We start from the raw sequence: 15,052 nt of genomic DNA on the forward strand, positions 1-15,052 counted from the left end.
GCATGGTCTCAAAATAATTAACATACATTTCAAAAGAAGCAGGAGAAAGTTGTATCTCTCTATCCAAAAAAACAACAGTGATGATTTTAAAAGTTCCCTTAGGCTTCTCAGAATTACCACCAACACTGAAATGCATATGGTCAGTTTTTTTATTTTCCAAGTTAAATGAGATGCAGCTAGCTACAAAGAAAGGGTAAAAGAGTGGAAAGTATTTCCTGAATTATGACAGAAGTTGTTCATATTTAATTCATATGTTGGAGAAGATATTTCATTAATTTTAAAAGAAATACTACTTAATTCCCAAGACCAGAAGCAATATTGAGTTTCTGAGTCCAGCTGTACAATATAACCACATCCCAGTCCCAACATGTATCAAGACCTGGAGGTCAAAACAACTTTACTCCTCTTCATTCCCACTTCTGAGCACTCGTTAATACAGAAGGAAATGTCAGATGACTGGAAGTCCTAATACTTTCCTATAGATCCAGAGCTAGATTAGTGTGTGACTGGAAAAATAGCTATACCACAGTAGTAGCAGGTAAATCTGAGCATAGTACCTATGCCTCAGTTTTTCACCTGTAGAAAGATTTTTTTTTTGTGCAATCTTCATTTTACAAAAGCATTTTGGAAATATGTATTTATGAATCTGTTATATGCTATAGTGGCATAATACCACCTAAAAGATCAGAGAGATGTATAGCAAGAAATTGTCTTCAAAACGGAACTTGAAGAATGTATATTAAGAAAAAAAAATGAAAAATTATTCTTAACAGTGAAAATTACCCCTACTGTTGAATATCTACCTGCTCATTAAGAAGCCACTTGGTAATGAGAGAACAGGGTTCCACTGGAAAAAGAAAAAGCATGTACCCATATGATTAAAGACTATATCATAAGAGATTTAAGGGATTGATTTTTTCTGTCTTTGAATTCTTGGCCTTATTGCCTAATCTGTTAATTTACACATTTTGTATGTCTGTATGAATGTATCAGGTACAGAGTAATTCACTACTAAACTACATGAACATACTAGAGGGAGTGGCTTAAATGCCAAGATTAAAAAGTTGGATATATTTCATTTCTCTGTTCCTTTATTTCACATTTAGGTTTCCCTCATAGAGATAAAAGATATACCAGCACCATTCTTCACCTACTAGCTCAATTGCATTCTTTATTACAACAATGATTATATGCTCTATAAATACCTAGACAGATACTGCTTTCTGTATCCAAGTTTTGAAGAAAAGGGATGGTAAAATCATGTTCGTAAGTCAATACCGAAGGTTTTTAGGTCCACAACACGGACAAATTCACCAAAGTGGGCAAAGGGAGCTGTAAATCAGGTCTCTGTCTTCCTGGTTCCGTGCTCTGGAGGAGTAACTCTCTACTGTATCTCTATACTTTTCTTTGGGACAGGGAAAATGCAATTCCTCTTAACAGCTTCGGAGTACTTATGCTAAGAAGTCTATTAAACAGAGGTACTCAATCAATGTATTCCTTAGTAGCTTCACTTAGGCTATTTGTGCCAGTCCGTGTTTTGGAGATTATCTATATTTTGGATAAAATTAGTCCCTTCCAGTTTCCTCATTTTTATCTTCTTTTCAGCTCTACTTTTTTATATGCAAACTTTATACCCATAGAAATTACTGTATTCCTACAGGTTGGTTTTGGCTTAAACCTTTACTGCGTTCTTAATCCCATTGATGATGACTCTCTCCATCCGCCTTAAAGCAACCCTCAAAATCTAAAATATCTTTTACATGTTCAATTAAAACACTATGGGAAGAAAAGTTAGGCAAAAGGTTGGTACTGTAGTTCATTACAGAACTCGATATCATTAATGTTCTGGAGAAGTATTAGCAAAGAGGTTGGGATTCTTTTACCCCTAGGTGATCTAAGACAAGTTTTAAGCCTTTTCCCACTAATGAAAACCAGCTTGTCTCCAGAATGATGTTAGATTTCTCACTCATTAGAGCATTTTGATCACAATGCTACATGTCTATTTTTGTATTAGGCTCAATTTTTATAACTATAAAGAAAACATTTTAATTTAGAAAGTTATATGAAATAAATATTTTAAAGCAAAATGCAAGATGCACTAAAATGTTTTCTATAGATAATTTAACTCTTTCAATATCAGATGCAATGAAATCCATTCAGTAGCTGTCACCAAACTTTCAATAACAGAAATACTACCACAAGCTGCATTACAAGGGAGTTTTCCACTATGGGGTGTGCTTTACAAAGACATTATTTAACCTTCACTGATTTAAAAAATGATGTAGGAATGGTTCCTTAAAGATGTGCTTTGTGATCTTGTAAATAATGTTCTAAGAAGGAGCTTTCTGTGTACAGAGATGTAATATAGAAAAAGAAAACTGCATTTAAGGAGGATTAGATAGCTCAGGAGGCTTATCAGCCTGGAAATGGGAGTCTTTCATCACTTAGTCACCTCTTAAATTCATCCCTGTTCAGCAGCAACTGAGAGCCATTACTGCTTAGTGACATATGAAATGAGTTTGGGTTTTAGCCCAGATCCTAACTGGAAAGCATCCACATCATAAAAGGGAGAACCACAAATGCCTTCAATCTGTACCTTTATTGACAACTTTCCCAGATCCTACCTAAAGATTGAATATGCTTCAAGAGCTTAACTATTGTTTTAGCTGAGGAAACAGTCTCTTAGTCAGGGAAGGTAAGGTCAGGTGGCACAACAGAGCAGGAAAATGCTGTTCTAATCCTAATGTACTTGGACTGGCTGATACCTTATACCCCAGGGATGCTGGCTGAACATTTTTCATGATAATCAAAACAATTTAAAAATAAACCTGATGATAGACTTGTGGTGAAGGAATCCATCTTTTGCTCTAGATTTTTCTTCCTAGTTTTTTAGTTCTATCTCTTAAGTTATCAAGTTCATCTAAGTTATGTCACACTCATAAGAGTTACCTAGATAGGACATTCTAAGGCTCATTATCTAACAAACACCTCATCCTGTGCTACCAATGTTTTTTAATCATCTTTTAAATATACTTTGAATTGTTATAAATTACTATATCAGGTGAAAAGCAATGATAAACTTGGTATACAGTCTCTATATCTGTGATAATCTCTGGTACACAAATTATGTTCTGAAAATAAAAATTAAAGGACACCTCATTCACTTTTTTTTTCCCTAAGGCTAACAGAAATTTATTTTTTCTTTTCATATTATTAATATTTGCCTTGCCTTTTCTAGCATAATTCAGAACTCTCAGATGATTTATTCTGGATTTCAAGAAGAGAAGGACAAAAGTTTCCACCCAGGGAAGGACAAAAGCTCCAGATCTTTGTATATACATTTAATTTACTTGTTCTTGAATTATTTCTAGATTGATCCTAATAGAGTAGAATTCTGAATAGAGACTGAATGCAAACAAAAACTGTAACTAAGATATATCTATGAGAATTCACAGTAACAGCCAATAACAATTATGACTAGAAGAAGGAACATAGATTTCAGCTAAACCTTACCAATACCATACTGTTTCCAAGAAGGATAAAAGTTACTGTCCAATATAGGAAACACATTAAAAAGTTGATCTAAGAATGCAATTTCAGGACAAAATAACTCAAAATAAATGCTTTGATATTTTGATTACTTTGTACTTAAATTTAATCAGTCAAGTTTATGAGTTCATAGGCATATTAATGTAAAATAATTAATTTAAAATGGGAAAGAAACCATTTCTACTAAAGATACATCACATGCTATTATGAAGGCATATATAAAAACTAAGAAGCTGGTGGAACGTGTGATGTCTCTTCACTTCAAGAACTCTTTGTAACATTTAGATCCTCCTTTTCTTTTGGTGAATGCTTTGGACTTTATGACATTTTTATCAAAGCAAGATTTTTACTAAATGTTTTATGGGCAAATTTCTGTATTATGCCTCCAAAATATTTTTATACTATTTCCCACAAGTAGTTGTCAGTTTGTTTCTGAACCTGTTCTTACCATCTTATTAAAACAACAGTATCTGAGAAAAAAAAGCCATGGGAGAAGACAAAAAGAGTTTATAATAAATTGGAAGATTTTCCTCTTATGCATTTAATGCATATCACTCCAGAGCTAGAGCGAAAGCAGCAGTCAGTGTTAAAGGAAATGATCAATAACCACATAATATATATTATCTATTTAAACCTGTTCACATTCATCAGATGAAAGGCATATCAGCATTTCAATTTTCACCATGTCACATTTAAGCACTGCCTAAACAAAGAAATAAATAAACTAAGAAATAAATCCATATCTGAACATATGTATTGACAGAATCTCTGTTTGCAACACTGCAAAATTGAATTACTGAACAAGTAAATAGGTGTGTATACAAAGAGCTGGAGCTGACTTGGTGGAGCTTTTGTCCTTCTATTCCTCTTTGGAAACTCTGTGCGAAGTCACACTTATTTATAGACAATGCTTTTGTGGTAAAAATTGAAAAAAAGAAATACCGTGTGAAGAGTGGTCTGATTTTCAGTCAGCCCTACTAGATATGACTTAGCTATTTTTTTTCAATGCATAATACGTTACTACTATCCTGCTGTGTTCATCACAGGCCCTATTTTGAACCATACATTCTGTCTCTGTGCTGTCAGAGTACCTAAAACTCTCAAAAATTTTAGGTAGAGAAGTACTGTTAATTTAAAAGTTAGGCACATCATTCATGATGGCAGGCTGTAATCCAACACAGTGAGTGAGGTTTTGAAGAACTCCACACTGCTTACTCAGGCAAGGCACAGTTTACCAAACTTTGCACCATTGCCTTTGTCTTTGGAGAAAAGAGATCAACAAGGGGTTTGAAGTCAACTAAGTCAATGGATGACTTGTTGAGGATCAAGCTCAGAAATCTAAAAAAAGTCTGATCCAAAAAAAGAGGAATGCTTGAACTAGCATTAACAGCCATCTGAAAAGCACAAAAGAAGCCTTCTGGTAAACTAGAAGAAAAAAACAAGAGTTTAAAATACTAATGGTCAGTATGCTAGAAAGGGAGCTCTGTATGATTCCTATCGTCATCCCTATTTTCTAATTTTGATTAAATATATATATATATATCTCAAGCATAGCAATGGCTCAGACTCCTTCTCTCTATATTTACATATCAAGTCTTTCTAGGTTACATGTTTTGGGGAAAGAAATTCTGTGTGTCGGTAGAAGAGAAACTAAATGTAATGCTGAAATCTTGTTAACCAAGAACTCAGGTTATATTCAATACTATAAAACAATGTATAATCAGGATGGACAAAAGAGATAAATTTAATATAATTCTTTTTAAGAATTTCTGCTAAAAGTTAATACACGTTCTTAACCACAATGAAAAGACATTTAGATCATTGCACATGGCTTGTGCCAGACTAGAACTTATAACTCTTTATGCTTGAGCCATTCATTTGTGATTGCTCAACAAAAGATTAAAAACTTGTTGATAGGCTTTGTACTCTTTAAAAGGGCAGAAGAAGAAACATCTGGTTCTGAAACTGGTATTGAAACTGCGTGCATGCAAGTCTACAGGGGGCTCCAAAACTCTATGCAGTGATATTTTAGATTAAATTAGTGTAATGCACTTTATGGTATACATAATTTCTAAAAGGATGGAGGGATTTATAAAAGAAGGAAGGAAGGGCACAAGAAAGAAAGAAGAATGGAAGGAGGAAAGAAAAGGATAATATTCTATTCATTCATCATTTATTTTTCTATTTTTAGATCGCAAGACTATTTCACCTGCTCTCATATGAGTTATAATTAATAGTAATAATAGAGTACTTAGCCTATATTGAAACAAAAATTAATGCCATTAACCCTCTGAAGCTTGTTACATGCAGTAACATTAGATCAATAAATGCTTTAAACATTGCATTCTGTTAAATACACATCAGTATGCAAAAGCCATAGAAAAACATAGTTCCAAAGCTTCTCCAAAAACTTCATATTATTTTTGACAGGGCCTGTAATCATACTCTTCATTATTGGTTTAACATGTCAGAAACACGAGACATTTAAAAAAATATAAGGAAGGGGAAGGAAGGAAGGAAGGAAGGAAGGAAGGAAGGAAGGAAGGAAGGAAGGGAGGGAGGGAGGGAGGGAGGGAGAAAGGAAGGAAGGGAGGGAGGGAGGGAGGAAGCAAGGAAGGAAGGAAGGAAGGAAGGAAGGAAGCAAGGAAGGAAGGAAGGAAGGAAGGAAGGAAATTTTATTATTTAAGATTCTCCATCTGAATAGACTTCTCTGTCTTAGGAAAGGTATTGCTTGCAAATGGAAGCCAAAGCTTGCTTTCTGATTCATGTTGAACAGAGACAATTTTTCATTGCATTCCTGGTTCCAATCTTGATACAACTTCTTCATCACTAGAACGTGATGGTCATAACTTTAATTCTGCTTTTCTCTCCTCCTTTTGTCTTTTACATTTCTTACTGTCAAGGGATTTACACACTTTCCACTCAGCACATCATCCTCTGTAACCTTTTTGAATTGAGTTGATGTCCCTTTTCCTAACAATTGCCTGACATTTTTGATGTGTTATAATATGATTTTCCATACATTTATTATTTCTTCCTATGCCTAATTTGTCTTTAATTTTTGTAGCCTATAGTTATATCAATCAGGGCTATTTTGTTCTTATTATCTTTGTAAATTACATTAAGTCTATTTATAAATACTCATTTTAATTCAACAAATAGTAAAGGTTCCCTTTGGGGAAAGCATATTGTTTTCACTTTTTCAGCTTTTCCAGACAATTTTATTTGACTTTCCTCATGTAAATGATAGAGCTATTTTGAAAAAAGTATTAGTAATTGACAGAAACTGTTTGGTGAATAAATCTACTTTGTTTGACATAATTAAATGCATTAAGATTGATTTTTCTGTGGAAAGTTAATGTAAGCACTCCCTTAAACTGAAAAGAAAAAAAAGAAAAAACAAAGAAAAAATAAAGAAAAGACAATTCCCTCAGTCTCCTTTGGAAATGTCAGCCATAACTCTTTTTCATCATTCTAATAATTGAGGAGGAAGTAACAAAGGACTTAAAACACATTTTTCTCATCCTGGAGCAAATATGCAACTTGTCAACACAAGAGTCTCACAAGACATAGGCTAAACTGCATAAGCATGTGCTCATCTGGAGCAAATTCAGTGCTCATACACTAGTTTCTAACAAATGAGGATTTATGTCCTGATTAAGTAGCTCTGCTGACTTGATGCTCCTGTACTCAACTGTAAAGAACAACACATGAGGAAACTCATGTTTCTCCTCCTTGAGATTGTATCTACTTAATCTGCACTACATAACATTTAAAATTCCTATGCTATTATTACTTGATTTGGAGCTCTGATTTATTATGAATATTTTTAATAATGTGTTCCTGGCCTACAGTTTAGTATGTTCAACACATCTAAGAGCCTGTGGTCCTTTCGAAGGAAAGTATGGCTTTCAATGTTACCACTACTGCTTCATTAACTAAATCTCCATCTGTTGTCTAAACCCTCTCCTGAAGGAGGCAGCAAAACCTAATGACAGCAGGAAATTATCAGTTAGGCTGGGATAAGCTTACTACTGTGGAATAGTGGAAAATAAATCAAGAGGGTAGAGACTAACTAATAGTGGAGGCAGATGGAAGTGATGGAATGCATGCATACATGAGCTTAATGAAAGCACTTTCAGGGTGTAACATAGCTTGAATGAAAGACACGTTCTCTTTAGGAAATCTGATATATGGAACTGTTTTTCTATTTATTCCAATTATCTCCCACACTGTCAGAACTTTCTTCTAAATATCTGGGTTTCCCACAATGTTTTTCAACATTTGTTAATTTTTCCAAAGACTGAACTAAATGCATTACAAACCACTAAAGTAGTGCTGCCTGTTCCTCCCCCATCCTCTGTAGCTAGAATCTCTTGATGCAAAATATAAAAATAAATATACATAATTTTAACTGTATACACTTGCATAGTTTAAAATATGTATGCATCAAGGTTGTGTATCTGTTTATAGTAATCTAATAAACAAAAAATATTTTCTTGAAGAAAGTCATTTTGCAGTGCACTGTACTGAAAATAGTGTTTGCTTGGGGTACATGGAAAGCAGGAAAGCAAGTTTCTCTTTATACTAGCTCTTAATACTGCTGTGGTCTATTATGATTATTTCAAATATGAACTTTGAATTGTTTTCAGATATGATTCTTCTGGAATCAGAGAGTCATTCCAATATGCAGTATGTCTAGAGATAAAGGAAACCTGTTCAAAGTGCTAATGACTGGTTCTCCTTAAGCCTGAGAGAGAATGGGAGGCTCTGAATGGCAAATTATCTGACTGTTTCCCATGGACAGAAGTGGGCCTTATGTGATTGATTTCACTGATTCAGAGAATTCACTAAAATAGTCAAAAAATTATTTTGACTGCAGTCAATTTATTTGAAATTATTTTGATATCAGAACTATGTGGTCACTTTTTGAGTTAGTATACCTATTTATGAAGAAAACTAGTTGCTAGAGCATGTCCAAAGAAGGGCAATGAAGCTGGTGAAGAGGCTGTAGCAGAGACCTCGCGAGGAGCAGCTGAGGGAGCTGGGGTGATTTAGACTGGAGGAGGCTCAGGGGTGACCTTATTGCTCTCTACAGCTACCTGACAGGAGGCTGTAGTGAGACAGGAGTCAGTATCTTGTTCAGAATATCTACAGATAGGACAAGAGGAAATGGCCTCAGGTTGCACCAGGGGAGGTTCAGGTTAGTTATTAGGAAGAATACAGGAAGTATTATACAGTTATTAATACAGGAAGTATAATACAGTTCTTAGGAAGAATACAGAATATTAGGAAGAGAGCATGGTGAAGCACTGGAACAGCCTGTCCAGGGAAGTGGTGGAGTCACTGTCTCTGTCAGTGTTCAGGAACTATGTAGATAGGGACATGGTTTAACAGGCATGAGGTCAGAGGGTTTATGGTTGGACTTGATGATCTTGAAGGTCTTTTCCAACCATAATGATTCTATGACTCTACGAACTTGAGTATAACTTCAAAACCAGCTGACACCTACAAGTTCATGGGGTTGGGTTCAACTTGCTTTAAATGTTCACAGTTAAGATGTATACCTCTATGAAAAGTCCACACAAGCTAATTTTATGGTAAAAAAAAAAAAAAAAAGGGTAGGCATTTTCTTTCCCCCAGGTATAAAGAGCAAGTAGCTCAGATAGATAGATAGGTTGTGGTCATCCTGATTATATATCCTGAAGATATTATATTTAGTGGACATGACTGAGAGTCTATCATTAATATTCTCCATTGCTGTCAGACACACAATCAACATACCTACACTCCAGTCCATTTCCTCCACTGCGTCCCCATATAAGCCATGCTTGCTTTTTCCTATGAATTTTTTTGATGCATACAGAGCAGTATGGACATGAAGATAAGAGAGGACAAGAAGAAAGGGTGCATTTGTGTTCCTAAAAAACAAAAACAAAATTAAATATATACTTAGCATAATTTATAACAAAAATTCTACAAAGAAATCTTTCTACAACAGAGTCCCCAAAGGAGTAAAAGGAATACAAGATAGGATAAAGTAACTGATTACAGGGTAAATTGCATACACACAGCAAAAATTTAATTCTTAAGTACTTGCTGAATGGAACGCAAAAATGAAAAAATGTATCCAAATACTGTTTGCTATATATACTGAAAGAGGAGTTGGTTAAAACCAGGAACCTAACAGCATCTCTTCCTTCATTTTACAAAAACACCTAAAAAGCCCAGAAAAAACATGTTCAAAAATATGTATCTTTAGACTTACATATAATATGAAATATAGCTATTTTCCTTGCAAGGTCATTATTTGGAAGCTGATCAACTAATTAGACTTTTAGGAGGACCAGAATCAAACACGACATAATATCATTGAGAATGTCAAACCTAGTACACGAGCACTTTTCTCTGTTTCCATCCTGAAATAAGGTTTACGACAAAATCTTATCACTCAAGGCTGTATGTGTATGCAGGTGATCACTACCTAACCATATAAATATGCTGTATCAAAGCACAAATAATAATCTCAAAATACAAGCTATTATAGAGATCTTTTTTCCTCTTATAGTATTGAATGTACTCCATTTTATTCAGTCTGCTTCCTGAGAAAACAAAATCAGAATGGAATAGACTCTCTGTAAATTCTGCTGTTCATGTGATCTGTCAGGATGGTATTTATGATCACTTGCAGCAGGCTGTGAAAGCAAAGCTCAAATGAGAACTTTTTCTTATGCATTCTTTATAGAACTTTACTTAAAAGTGTTGAGTGCTAGCCACATTCACTCCCATACACTTTAACAACATCTGTAGTAGATTACACAAATTGTAAATTTCAATTGAATCAGAAAAGGACTACTCAGAAACCCTATCTTGGTCTCACTTTAAAAACTCACAAGTAATTACAGAGTATTTTTGGTTTTATTTACCATATCATCTCTCACCATCTTTGTGGTGGGTAATATCTGCAATTCATGCCCAGATCAAAGGAGATACTATATATTTCTTCCTACAGTCAAGGCAGCAGTCATTCATGTTTTAAATGCAAGGAACAACACAGACATGCACAAGCTATTCCTTTAGAATGAAAACAAAATCAAACCAAATCAAAAAACAAACAAAAAACCCTAAGATTTAGCAATCAAAAATCTGAAAAATAAAGATGTTGGAATAAAAAGGAGGCATATGACATCAGTTCTCAATTAATTATGTTTAATCTACTATATTTATTATTTTTGGTTGGTTTTTGTTTTTGTTTTTCCTGTTTCCTTAGTTGGGTATGTTTTTGTGGAAGTTGCATGGTTAAAGCTTTCCATTTCACTGGCATAGGGAGGCATGCTTAATCATAAAATAGAAGAAATTTATCCAGATTATTCACTTGATAAGTGTCTAGGTTCCTGATTAAGAGTTTTACTTCACTGAATGATTTTGTTTTAGAAAACTGCACTAGTATTCACAGAATACAAATTATTGTCATAAACTATCGTTTCTAAAAATAAAGTATAACTTTTTGATAAGTTTTCATAGCATTTTACTTATTGCCAGGTTGTTTGTTGGCAGGTTGATACGAGTTAAGTCATATATGTAGAGAACCATAGTGCAGCAACAAATAATACAGGCTGCTTACAACATGCCAGCACTTCAAGTCAAGAAGATGCACAATCATTACATAAGTTTAATATTTAATATTGGTATTGATAAAACACTGACCTTCCATTAAATAATATTGTTAAATGTGAGTGTCAAAAGTGTCCATTATAAATGCTGTTTTCAATAGATTATATATCTATATATATAAAGTATAAGTGACATAAAGATTTAACTTTCATGAAAAGACATCTAATCAATGATTGATATGGACGGGCACTAAATTATTCTCTTCTTTGGAACTCAAATTGACAGGTTCTGAATGACAGTTCGCTGTCAGGTGGAGAAGGGTCCTACCTATTAATATCCTATAAAAAGATCTGAAGCAGCTATTTATCTCCTGACAAAACTATTTTAGTAGAATCATAACTGACTACTTTTACTGTGACCTTGAAAATGTAATGACAACATCAGCTAGTAGGTGGGAGAGAAATTTGACAATAACAGCTTAACTCTCCTTTTATTAACTGAAGCACTTCAGTAAACAGCCCCTTTGAAAATTTATTGCCATCATCTTCTGCACAGTTCAAACACTTGGAAGTTCATTTTCCAAAGATCTGAGATTCACTTGCTCAAATGTAGCACAGAAGTTTTATCCTGACATGAATCACACAGTGATTACACACATCTAACATAAGGTATTCTTTAATGTATACTTAATTGATCTTGATAACTTCTAAGTGTATCCTTTGTTCTTTTCATTGCTGGTGATGACTCTACATTGCATTGTACTAAGTTCTTTTTATTTAGTGTGAGGAGTCTTTACAATATTCAAGGATTTAGTTTAGGCTTGAGCTGTGCTGAAATGGATGAAAGAATAAGTTACAGTTAAAATAAGGTCCAGCATTTTCCAGACTTTTTTCCTACGTACTTGCTGCATTGAAAACTTTTGTACAGACATGTACACTCCTGTGCCAGTGAAGACACCCTGATTCATAACAGTTGATTATGAGAACAGATGTATGTGACCTTGCCTGTGTTAGGTGAACATTGTGCTGTGTTAAAATTTTGTTTTAAAAAATTATAATCCAGCTAATTCACCCATAACAGTAAAACCTGAAAAGAACTATCTGAAATAGGTATAGAAGTAAAACATATTTTCCTTACAAGGGTGTGTAGGTAAGACTTCATAAGATTTACTGAATGAGAATGTATCATTTTCATATAATTACAGTATACCAGAGACACAGTTAAAATGCACTTGTGTGTTACTCTTAAAAGACACAGCTTAAAACACGCATCTTTTCATACTTGCAAAATTCTCATCAGAAAAAAGAACTCTTGACCACTTAGGAACAACTTACCAAAAATGGAAAGATGTAGAAAGGAAAAAAAGGTAAAAATATAAACTATGACTGTTCATAGAAGATACTCCATGGGAAATTTGTCTCCATTACTTTGCTATATGTGAAATGATTCTTCAAGGCAGATTGCCAACATATCTCTAATATTTATATTTTCTTGCTTATTTGATCCTTTAAATGCTTGAGGTACACAGTTCATACATGTTTTATTGTCCTTTATATATAACCTTGTTTCTTCCTTTCAAAAAGCAGATTCTTGTGTGATAAAAATGAAGTTTTTCACCTACTACAATTAATATTCATTACTAAATCACTCTCCCTCACATACTATTGGAATTTAGTATGCAGATCTACCCACTTTTAGAAAGTGTTTCATTCACAATGCAGTCTGCCAATTATTACATACCTAGTTATGTCCTTAGTCATTCATAAATTGGTTTTATTCATTCTCAGATGGCCTTAAAGCATATAAAAAACATAGCTTCTTCCTGCTAGGTCTTCTAGTTAGAAGCACAGGTATGAGAAAAAGGCATGGAAATCCAGTAAAGTTGCTATGGCTTATAAGTTATTTTTTTAATATATCTGGGCATATACAAAGATACATGTATACAAAGATGTATGTATACAAAGATACATGGACTCTTCTCTATAATCTGTACTTTACTATAAACTATAGGGAAAATTATTGTAGAAGTTATAATATTATCTGATTTCAGAACTCTAACTCCTGTTAATTCTTTGTTTCCAAAGGAGACCTCTCCAACATGCCAACTACGTGCGCTTAAAACCTACTGATATACAGCAAAACTCAGGTCTGTGTACAGTAGAGGACAATAAAAGTGGATATATTTTGTATCACTGTTTCAAAGACTGAAATAGAATAGATAAAAAAATCAAAAAATTATTAACTATAATCACAAACTTTTGAGTACTATGACTACACAATCTATCACTGAAATCAGTAAATCTGCAAGAAAATTGTTCAAGCATTACTTTCACAATAACTTTCAATTATACATACATGCTTATATGCAAATATTATTTCCCAGAAGTCAGATTCTTTTAGGCTTTTTTTTTAATAATTACTAATGGAGGTCAGTTTTCTGTGTTTGTTAGGGTGGTATTCTGTGGTACACAGTGGTATTTTCCTGTTGTCAATTTAAAGAAGTTTAAAATAGGTCTTTGTCATTTTTAAAATTTGAATTGCTTGTGCAGCAGGTTATTCAATAAAGAGTACGCTGAAGAGACACAAGTGGCAACCACATTGAACTTAACATGAAATAATTAGACTCTATCTGACTTTCAAATATACTGTAATGTCTACGGAGCATTCTGAAAGGTTTATAACATGTATACAGACTTGCTCTTGGGAAGAAGTAATTAGAATTAACATACACTGAGCTGACCTGTCCACATACAATGAGTGTGAGCAACTAAATTAGTATTTGTTTTCATCTACTGGATCTGACACTTGTAATTGCATCTTTTCCCAACCCATCTGGTTTCCAAGCATCAAATACTGTATTTCCTGTCTTTCAGTCTCCCTATAAGTACATTAAAAGAGTAACACACACATAGGAGAAGAATGAAGAACAAATAAAATATCTCCCTAAAAGCAGAGCAAGAATAGTTAGTATCACAGCTACCTGCTATGAAGAAATTCTAAAAAGGCTTGAAAAAAATCCAATACTACGATGTCATACAGTTAGCAGTATGACTGAAAAGTAACAGGACAAAAAAACTAAAATAAAGGAAGTCTATTGACTACAGTCCAAAGAACTTACAAAGGTGTATAGCAGACATTGTATGGTAGGGGCATCCAGATCAGGAATCATAGCACATATAGGACGTATCAGAACTGCTGAATGTCAGAGTCTTTCCATATATTTATTGTAAAGACAACTAATCAATTACAATAGGCATGAAAACTGACCATTTTTAGTTGGATGACAGAATGTATTAACAACTGGTTACAAGGAATGACTGTCTAAATTCTCTGAATTCAGGATTCTTAGAGTCAGTATACTTGTGCACATGGATTACTGCTGTACAATACCGAGCTTGCTGCTTACCACATTTGCCAACCAAAAGAAACCTCTGTTAGAAATCCAGTGTTGAGCTGATCATGTGGCCAGACAGGCACAAGGACAGAGTGAGCCTACTCCATGAAAGAAGCGGGACTACAAAAATGCTTTGGTTCTAGAAACTGTGGCTTCCAAAAATATGGTGACTATTTGCTTAAGAGGGCTGCATGCCTGCTCCAAGCATCCTGATTTCCTGTATACTACCATTCCCCTACAAATGGCCTAAATCACTATATTAAAAACAGCGGTCTGGTGGTGGACAGGAATTGACAGGTATGAACTGTTTTAATGTCAGGAATAATGTGTAAGTATTGATTTTGTTGTTCATACTATTATATGGAACTGACCAGTTCAGGGTATATTAACCTGTTTACTCTTTTCTTCAGGAGGATATTTTATAGCCATATATTTTGCACGTGAATTTGCTGCAGGGCACAATTAAGATTGCTAAGATGGCCTATTTGTTTCTCA

At 34.1% G+C, this 15,052-nt stretch overlaps 1 protein-coding gene across 3 annotated transcripts in view; it reads right to left on the reverse strand.

Moving 5' to 3' along the window:
• STS (steroid sulfatase) overlaps window positions 1-15,052 on the reverse strand; it is a 101,744-nt gene that overhangs the window by 47,584 nt on the left and 39,108 nt on the right. For all 3 annotated transcript variants that reach the window (XM_088520245.1, XM_088520244.1, XM_088520246.1), the window contains one exon: window positions 9,334-9,470. In XM_088520245.1, coding sequence (XP_088376371.1) covers window positions 9,334-9,470 — 137 coding nt within the window. The remainder of the gene's footprint in view (window positions 1-9,333; window positions 9,471-15,052) is intronic.

Source organism: Tinamus guttatus, unplaced genomic scaffold (genome assembly GCF_059628265.1).
Source record: "Tinamus guttatus ecotype Peru unplaced genomic scaffold, ASM5962826v1 Tinamus_guttatus_pri_ptg000083l, whole genome shotgun sequence".
Classification (NCBI taxonomy): domain Eukaryota; kingdom Metazoa; phylum Chordata; class Aves; order Tinamiformes; family Tinamidae; genus Tinamus; species Tinamus guttatus.